At 35.7% G+C, this 10501-nt stretch overlaps 1 protein-coding gene across 3 annotated transcripts in view; it reads right to left on the minus strand.

Annotated features, from left to right (window-relative positions):
* Window positions 1-7345: 7345 nt before the first annotated feature.
* Window positions 7346-10501, minus strand: part of LOC117181859 (post-GPI attachment to proteins factor 3-like) — a 6452-nt gene continuing 3296 nt past the window's right edge. Inside the window, exons 2-4 of one of the 3 annotated variants that reach the window (XM_033374865.1) lie at window positions 9402-9544; window positions 7546-7698; window positions 7346-7474 (exon numbers count right to left, since the gene is read on the minus strand). In XM_033374865.1, coding sequence (XP_033230756.1) covers window positions 7346-7474; window positions 7546-7698; window positions 9402-9544 — 425 coding nt within the window. Of the gene's footprint in view, window positions 7475-7545; window positions 7699-9401; window positions 9545-9793; window positions 9995-10501 lie in introns of those variants that run through there. The other 2 variants (XM_033374866.1, XR_004468188.1) reach the window with 2 other exon arrangements.

Below are 10501 nucleotides of genomic sequence, written 5' to 3' on the forward strand. Positions count from 1 at the left end.
CGACCTTTCAAAATATCTATCTGAGTGCCTGCAGAGAATTTCTTTGAGATTCTTTGACCTAAAGAATTTTTAGTATGTACTCAAAGATTCTTTTCGGTAGGGGTTAGAAACAATATTATACCATAAATTATTCTTAATGTGTTTCAAAATGACTGGGGTGTGGAGACACCCCACCTTGTGGTAAATGAGACTCTGTCTCACCTTGTGGTGTGAGGGTAAATAGACTCATGTTGATTGGATGCGTCGATGTTTGTGTTTTGTGTGTGTGTGTGTTAGTGGGTGTGTGTGATATAAGCGACGTTTTAAATTGTCCTGGGCGACTGAAAATATGCCCTAATAGCACGGAACGCTCCGCGGTAACCTTCAGAACGTTCCACGAACATTCCCTGAGCGTGTAAAATGTCCGACACTTGGGAACGTTCAAGGAATAAATTATCGTTATTATTATCAATAAATATGCTTCGGAACGTTCCCTGAGCGTATAAAATATCCGCTACTTGGGAACGTTCAAAGAATAAATTATCGTTATTCTAATTATTATCAATGAATATTCCAAAACCGTAAGTAATAGATTAAAATTGATGTCAGTTTATGATTTGAATATCATACAACAATGTAGAATAGGCGGTACTCATAACTAAAAAATGACAGCTATTTTGACGTATCTCTTATGGTTTACGAAATAATTGTTGTTCAAAATAACAATAATGGAAGGTTTCCCTCATGCACCAGTGGAATGTTTCTGGAACGTTCCAAAGTGGCGGACATTTCAAACGCTCAGGGAACGTTCTATGATATCCAAATCATAAACTGGCATCAATTTTGACCTATTACTTAGGGTTTATCGAATATTCATTGATAATAATTAGAATAACGATAATTTATTCTTTGAACGTTCCCAAGTAGCGGACATTTTACACGCCCAGGGACTGTTCCGAAGGATATTTATTGATAATAATAACAATAACGACAATTTATTCTTTGAACGTTCCAGTGGAACGTTCCCAAGTGGCGGACATTTTACACGCTCAGGGAATGTTCCTGAAATGTTCCGACGGTTACCGCGGAACGTTCCATGCTATTAGGGCATATTTCCAGTCACCCATGACAATTTAAACAGTCGTTTATTTTTGACATTCATACACACAGATATATATATCGACACATCCAATCAACATGAGTCTATCTGCTGACAGCGCCGTGTATGAGACTATACGCTGTGTATGAGAGTGGGGTGAAAAGTTTCCGGCCTGACCTAGAGATGGCGCCAGCCGGTCTAGTTTTAGCTTGTATTCTATAGTACTATATCTCACTAGCTATTAGTATACATTTGAGAGCCTACTGAAAGATTCTTCTCCATCATAATCGACGGTTAAACAGTGGGTTTCTGAATTTAAAAAAGGTCGCACGAGCACATCTAACGAACCACATTCAGGAAGCCCCGTTGAGGTCGCAACCCCCAAAATGATCGAAAAAATTCATAAAACGGTGATAGACGACCGCAGATTAAAGGTAAGTGAGATAGCTGAGACTACTAGGCTGTCAACTGAGCGTGCATGCAATATTTTACATGAACATTTGGGCATGGAGGAGCACGCTGCTAGGTGGGTGCCACGTTTTCTAACAGTCACTCAAATATTGTCCCGGAAAACTGTTTTGTTGCAATGGCTAAAATCATCGAATTGCTGTTGGAATTGTTCCCCCATCTACCATATTCATCGGATTTGGTCCCCAGAGTAAGAAATTTCAGTAAATGAGGAAATCATCGATGCTGTAAATGAGTATTTAGAGGGACTTGACGAATTGGTCTATAAAAATGGCATCACTGCATTAGAAAACCGTTATGAAAAATGTATTAGTGTTGAAGGAGATTATGTTGAGAAACGAAGAAGACAAAAAAGGAAAAAGTTGTTTTTCCTTATAATTTTTCACTCACCCTCGTATAAGCATACAAGGAGATAACAAAACGGCTGCAGTCACCGCGACTCACGATGCTGATGTGCGTGTCGGGAAAAAAATGCTTCGAAATTCTCCAGAATATGTGCTGTCCTGGAAAACGTTTAGGCTTCATGCATCAGCTGATTGTAAAAATGTAAACCGATTGATGTAATTTTGCGCCTGGTCATCGATTTATGGTAAGTGATCAACTTATTATCATAATTTGAATAAAACATAATGTCCATAATATTCAAGCGATGCAAATAGTCATTAAAGCATTTTCATTTTTAAACGCGCAATGTTGGAAAATATTTGAAGGGTTGCAGTCTAAAAGGTGCTAAGGGGCAATTTTATGAAAATAGGTTTATTGACCCACAAGTTATTTAAACACCAATTACACATCCCGGTAAAAGCATTTCCTAGAAAAAGCATTTTTTAGTATAGTAATAAAAACTAGGTATGCCGCAGGGTGTCAAGGGACATGCTGTGCTTAACCCCCATGTAGTGTTCGTTTAATTTTTGTAATTTTCTGACATTTTACAAGTAATACTTCTCTTCTTCAGCGTTTTTTCATAATTAAAATGAAAAAAAGAAAAATATTTTACGTAAAATACCAAGATACCAGTGCCATCTTAACCTAAAACTTGAAAACATTTTTGTAATACGAAGTTTTGTGATTCGAGGTCTTGAAAGTAAGTAAATAAGATTATTTTTATATTTTTGACACTATTTTGAACACATTTTGTTGTCGAATAAAAACCAAACTAGTTAGATCACAATAACTTCGTATTTGAAAAGAAAAAGAGAAGTAATACTTCAGAAAATTACAAAAATTGAACGAACACTGCATGGAGTTTAAGTACAGCATGTCCCTTGACAACCTGCGGCATAAATACTTTGTATTGCTATACTAAAACAGGCGATTTCTAGCAAATGCATTTACCGGGATGTGTAATTGGTCTTTAAATAATTTGTGGGACAATAAACCTATTTTCATCAAAAAATTTCCTTTAACACCTTTTGGATTGCCACTCTTCAAATATTTTTCAACATTGCACTAGCAGCCCGAAGGAACCGAATGGAGCCTCTACAAAGTACCCGTAAAGACCCCATTGAGTCACCATTGGGTTCCTTTCTAAAAAACTCAAAAAAAAAACAGCAAGATCAACTTTTAAACTGTTGAAATTCGGATTCTACGTTAAATTTTCTATTGGAAACTCACGGAGTAACCGCAATACTTTTTTTTTACAGCGGCAAAAAGTTTAAAATATATATAAGATCTATAACGCCTGTTGACTGCTACTTACAGATGATGCGTTTGAAGTGTAGCAGTCAACAGACGTTACACGTCTTGTATTTTTTTAACTTTTTACCGTTGCAAAAAGAACTATTGCGATGATTCGGTTTCTTTGGTCCGCCAAGGTGAGCATAAAAAGATGAAAATAAAATTCATTAATGACCAAAATGGCCCCGCCCACCAAAAGTATATTTCAAAAAATTGAAGCTGGCAAAAAATTAATGGCATTTTACTTTGTAGGTGAATTGAATAAATAATAATTTCCATGCAACATATGCGCGTTATGGGCGCTTTACGTCACCCTGAAAGCAAGGGTTATGAAGTCTGGAGAGTGCACTTTAATGAACCGTCTTCAGAATTTTATAAAGGATCACGGTGTGCCTAAACGAACTTTAAATGGGGTGACAAGATTATTGTATTGGTTTTCTGTAAAATCTGACATGGTCAGTTTTTATCAAATCTCCACGTTTTGAGACTCCCTGAGTCAGAAAAAACTATTTTTATGAAAGTGTCTGCCTGTTTCTCTGTCTGTAATCTGTAGTACTGTATGCTTCGGCACACTTTTTCTGGACCCAAAAAGAAAGAACGAGTTTGTTCACCAGCCATTATGTATAAAACTCAATGACTGAGCACATTTTCAAAATTTTTGAAACCGTGTTTTTTTCCAGATTTGGAAATTCTATTTACAGTTTTTCATAGTACTTTGAAATACGAAAAATTGATTCATATGACTTTTTCAATAAAATCAAAATTGACAGAGTTATAGCATTTTCAACATCCTAAAAAACAAACGAAAATGAGCATTTCAAGCTGAACAACGCATGATATGAAAAAAAGTCAGGAGTAAATAAATGTTTCTTTCGGGGAGCCTTACAATGTTATCATAACAACTTTTTTTAAGCAAAACAACTTTTGAAAGTTTGTATGTATGGTTTTCCGTAGTGCTCAGAAACACGAACAATTTATCTTAACGACTTTTTCCGATAAAAGAAAAATGATTGAAGTTATAGCATTTTCAAACCCCCCAAAAACAAACGATAATTGACATTTTAAGCCAAGAAACGCACGATATGAAAATAGTCGGTAGAAAAATATGTTGCTTTTTTAAAGCCCTACAATATTATTCAGTTTCGACATTGAATTTCATACTCTTAATAAAGACGCTTTTAGGACGTCCTTTTGGTGACCTGGTGCCTACAGGGAGGTCTTTCACTTTTTAGCGTGAAAAAATAACCACGTCTCTTATAGGTCCTTTTGGAGCGTCTTTAGGACTAGCCCTGCGGACTTCTTTGGGACAACTTTAGGCCAGACATAGAAAGTCTTTAGTACGTCCTAGAGTTGTCTTTATAACGACCCTGCGACATAGACGCCAATGTCCAAGAATATCCCAGGACATTTAAAGACGTCCTAAGGACGTCTTTAGGATGTTCCGGTGCCCACTGGGATGTGTGTGTCTTAGGACGCACGGTAGAAGTGGAACTTCGAAAAAATATATAAGTGGAATGAGTTCATGGAATTCACGGAATTAAGTGAATATACGAAATTCGTGGAATTCATAGAATTCAGGGAAATGATGGTATATGTATAATGTACATATACTCTCCTGTGTGCCGCTGCATATCCCTCCTCTAGCCCCTGCAAATTTTTCTGGCTACGGCATTACCTGTGGCCACTAATTCGCTCTTTGTTACCCTAATAGCGCATAACGTTCACTGAGAGTGTAAAATGTCCGCCGCTTGGGAACGTTCCACTGAGACCTCAGGGGAACCTTCCATTATTGTTATTTTAAACAACATTTATTTCGTAAACCGTAAGAGGTAGGTAAAAATAGATGTCATTTTTTAGTTTTACGTACTATATATACTACATTGTAATATGATTTCCATATCATAAACTGACATCAATTTCTACTTATCAATTACGGTTTATCGGATATTTATCGATAATGATAAAAATAACAATAATTTATTCTTTGAAAATTTCAGTGGAACTTTCCCAAGTGGCGGACATTTGAAACGCTCATGGAACGTTCAAAAGGTTGCTGCAGAACGATCCCGGAACGTTCAGTGTTATACGGTCCTGTTATTATTACGCTTCTTTACCTAGAGACCTGCACCCTAAAACTTTATTACTTATGACTGGAAGTATTATTGTTCTGCTACTACCGTTAGGGTTAGATTGTATCGGTGGACCCAAATTGAGTCAATGGTCAGGGTTTGACCTGAGCATCTGTGGGACCCTTTTATTTTTCATCCGAATTGAGTCAAAAGTGACCTCTATCCTGTTTACCTATAAATAACTTGGCTACTATTTATTGAAAATTATATCTTTCCATGAATTTCTTCAACAATTTATTAATGTTTTTAGCAGTTTACTCTTAGAACATATTTAGAAAGTCGCGTTTTTTCGAATCTTTCCACTTAATTTCAACTTTTCAGTTAGATCGAGGCTATAATCAATTAAGTTTAACCTAAATAATTTTTTAAACAATTTCTTACCATTTATAATAATATTCTATAAGATTCATTGAGGTGGTGAATGCAACAACTCTACAAGCGCTCAAAACCGTGTAGAAATATTGTCCACCCGGCAAAATCTATCGATAAAAAAAGTGGCCGAAACGTAAAACAAAATATAACTTCGTATTCAGGTAAAACCCAACTCGCGATTATTCGGCCGTTGGTTGATAAAAAGTGCTTGAAATTCGTATTCTGTATTCTCAATGTATAAGCGATGACTATAAGCAACGCACTTTATTTAAAAAACTAATATGTTTGTTTTTGTTTAATAGCAAATTGATTCCGAACGAAAACCACGTTTACCAAACTTCGACCAGTGGGATGGTCGTTGAAAAAATATTAGTTCCAATAACTTATCTTGAGAAAGTTGTCCACTAGACATTGAGAAAGTTTCTCTAAAAATTTGAACAAAATCGGTCGAAAATGGTGGAAATAGCAACGAGTTGATGTGAACACACGCATCCGCTGCAGTGCTCCGCTTATCGGCCTTTGTTCCTAAGCCACAAAGCAGCAGCGGCAAAGGTCAACAGCTTTCTCGCGATTAGTTATTTCAAACAACATTTTCGTTGTGTTTTATACAACATCGATTTTTGATCGGAAAATGGTCTACGTTTTTAATGTTTATCTTGAGTAATAAGTATTAATATTTTTACGCGGCCTCGAGCGCTTGTCAATGGGCACAACCCTATAAACTCAGTCTTGTGAGGCTGGAGTACTCCAAATTTCGCACCTGTGCTATACTATCTGTCTATTCGGCTAAGTTCCTGGACGCGTTCTATGCCATCATGTCAGAGAAACTCGGATTTGGCTATCATGACAACTGTTCCTCTGGAGTTCGCCCTGGGGGGGGGGGGGCTCGAGTGGCAAATGTATCAGTGGGGGGTTAGACCAACAACTGATACGAATTAACCCCAAAAAAAGCTACTGGTCATAGTAGAGAACATTGTGGATCATGCGGAAAGTTCTAACAAATATTGTGTAAACATTTTTTAGTTGGGGAGGTGTTGAGGGTTTTTTTAGAGTGAATCCTGTTCGTTTTTGCCGTTATGAAAGAAGGCGCTCTGTAGTGACGCATCAGCATGCTGCAAAACCTAAACAACAACTTTTTAGTTAGATCGAGTTGGACATTGGTAGGGCGACTTGTAGTCAAACCAAGTGTGTTTGTGCCACAGGGCAGAATCGTATATCTGATAGCACTAGGGTTCACGTCGCGAGAGATTTTCGGTTTTATATCTCTCCAGGATCGCACGTTTGTGATAACCATAAGCACCGGTGGACAGAGGTTCCCCCGCAACATGAATCTGAAAATATTGTGGAGCACTCGATTGGCTTACAGAAATAAATCTTTTTAGATTTAGATATGAATTTAAATTCAAAGTGGACGCTCAGAAGGATCCCGCATTCCGGTTTTCTTACCAATCAGAAACGATACCCTAGTGTCCCAACTCCCCCTAGAGGATCTCTAGGCTAGGCTACCCAAATTACCAGTATATATATCTGCCCCGTAGCGGGCATTTAAGTTAAAACAATGAATTTTGGAAACGTTGGCGGTCAGGCACTTTTGCACCTACGCCCTTCAACTAATCTCAGATTACCTTAACAACAAACAATATAATAAGGTCAGGACAGTGGTAAATGCACAAGAATAATCCATCACTTCTGTAAAATACTTATCTCTGGCATGAAAAACGGCTGACCAGATCCAGCCATGAGTACAAACCTAGAAAAAAATTAAAATAGATTTTAATGTGATGGAAAATATCTTGTATGATAGAACTTAATTTTCCTTACTATCATAAAGTATGTCCACACGTAGAACATTGGATTTGATGGGTGCACATTCTTTCTGAATGTATTATACATCCTTACGTGAGCGTAAAAGTTCAATAGTGAGAATAAAACTGATGCTGGCTCTTGAAGGCCAAATGCTCTAATAAATGGCCACTGAAATAGAAGTTTTATGTTACAGAAAGGTGACTCTCCGTATACTGCGAAATTAAATTATTTTTGGATGAGAATTAAATTAGTTGTAAATCGAACAAAGATTATCGATGAAAGTTTCTAAAATGCATTAAAACATCACCATTCGTGGGAGAAAGTACACTTTTTTACATTCTCATCAGAGAAGGTATTAGATTTGTGTAAAAATCGACCCCCCCCCCCCAGTTTTTGTCAAATGTCCACGTTTTGAGACCCCTTGAATCCGAAAAACAAGTTTTTACGAATGTGCCTGTGAACACGATAACTTTTGAAAAAATTAATCTATTAGATTGCCCTTTGATACACTAGTTTAGTGTCCTAAACTAAAGGTCAAGTTCGTTAGCCTGCCATTTTGGATAAAAATTCAAAAAGTTGGCACATTTTGAATATTTTTAAGACCACTTTTTTAAAAATTCAAAAATTCTCTATACGGTTATTCATAGGATTCAAGAAATTTAACAATTTATCCTAATGACTTTTTTTTAAAATCAAAAATTAGTAGAGTTATAGCATTTTCAAAATCCAGAAAAACAAACTAAAATGAACAATTTCAGCCGAACAACGCATGATACGAAAAAAAGTCCGGAAAAGAAAAATGTTGCTTTTTGAAAGCCCTACAAGATTATGATAACAACTTTTTCAATTTGGTCAAAAAGTTGAAAATTCAAAATTTGATCGTACGAAAAATTTTTGAAACCACATTTTTCAAGATGTATAAATTCTATGCACGGTTGTTCATAGTACTTCAAAACTTAAACAATTTATCCTTATGACTTTTTTTATAAAAAGAAAATTATCAGAGTTAGAGCATTTTCAAAACCCAAAAAAACAAACTAAAATGAACATTTTAAGCCAAACAATGCATGATATGGAAAAAAGTCAGGAGAAAAAAAACTTTGCGTTTCGAAAGCCCTACAAGATTATGATAACAACTTTTTTAACTTGGTCGAAAAGTTGAAAATTCCAAATTTGATCGTAACAAAAATGTTTGAAACCACATTTTTTCAAGATTTAAAAATTGTATGTACGGTTGCTCATAGTATTTAGAAACTCAAGCAATTTATCCGCGTGACTTTTTTCCATAGAAAGAAAATTATCAGAGTTAGAGCATTTTCAAAATCCAAAAAAACAAACTAAAATGAACATTTTAAGCCAAAAAACGAATCATATGAAAAAAGTCAAGAAAAGAAAAACTTTTCTATTTGAAAGCCCTACAGGACTATGATAACAACATTTTTAATTTGGTCGAGAAGTTGAACACTCCAAATTTGATGGTACCAAAAATAATGAAAAATCAAAAAATTCCATTTTTTGGTCAAACTATGCGAGATAAGCTTTTTTAACGAAAGAGAATTCACAATCAGAAAATTACAGTGGTGGATGTTTTCGAGTCTTAATTTTAAAATGTTTGCGCAAGAATATGCGAAAATATAAAGACCGAGCGCGTCGCGCGAGATAAATACATAATCGAGCGCGAAGCGCGAGAACCATCAGTCGCGCGTCCTAGGCGCGCTCAAACTTGCGAGCGAAGCGAGCCGTGCGCGAAGAGAATGTGCGCGCGTAGCGGGCAGAGTTTTTTATCTAAATTCGAGAGCTAAATTCTCAAAATATTAATTGCAGAAAAATATTGTTTAGGCTTGAAATTTTAAATAAGGATTCAAGTATACCTTCCCATGAAATTGGGGTACATCCAGGCCACGTGTGGTGAAGTGTGTAACTGTTTCCCACATACATCCATAACTGCAATTATCTTTACAAGACCAGTATAACAATTGTAAATCAAATGGAGGATACCTTTTGAACTCGCCTCCTAGAATAAAAATATAGTTGCTTATTAATTTATTGTCTTTTTATAGCAGGAAAATCTTACTGCTTTAATACGTAATATTACAAAATACTGATACGTATATTGAATTAATAGATCGAATAATCACATAATGACAGTCAGAAATCTTCGTTTGTTTGCGTTACAAAAAATATAGTTTGAAACTTTATTTTAGGATTCATCATATTTTAATTCTTTAAATGAACCACAATATGAATTTTGTATTGTGCCTACCAAAAAAAAGCGGTTTCTTGTACCGAAAGTTCAGTTATGACTCCCCACTTAACTCTTGCCGAATGTATCCAATTTCTTTCCGAATCGAATAAAAAAATATATATTCTCGTAATAATAATTCATTTTTAACTTCAAAAGCATTTTAAATGGCAGCGATCCTATTGACGCCTGCCCACTCCAGCAAAGAAGTTTCCGCAAAACCTAGAAACAGGGAAATTTCATAACTCAGAAAACCTTTTTGACTTTCGTACATTACGTACATTATCACATCCAAATATTATAAATTTCGAATATTCCATTTGCTCAAGTCTAATTTTTAATCACTATAATAAGGCCTTGATAAAATTCCTTCTTTGTATTGTAAAAATAATCCACTATGAAATATAAATTACACTAAGCTTGACTGACTGATGAAAATCCATAAGGGCAATTGATACTTCGTCGTGTGGTCAAACGGGTACAGTTCCCCCGGCTTTTTTCCACAAAAATGAAAATTTTTAAAAACTGAATTTGGAGATGCTATAAAATATCATAACGGATGTCCCCGGACTCTTTTTTTAGCGATAACAAAAGAAATTATTGTGCTAAATAAAAATTTTATGCATTCCCTACCGAAAAGAATCTTTGAGTACATACTAAAAATTCTTTAGGTCAAAGAATCTCAAAGAAATTCTCTGCAGGCACTCAGATAGATATTTTGAAAGGTCG

Source organism: Belonocnema kinseyi, chromosome 10, assembly GCF_010883055.1.
Source record: "Belonocnema kinseyi isolate 2016_QV_RU_SX_M_011 chromosome 10, B_treatae_v1, whole genome shotgun sequence".
NCBI lineage: Eukaryota > Metazoa > Arthropoda > Insecta > Hymenoptera > Cynipidae > Belonocnema > Belonocnema kinseyi.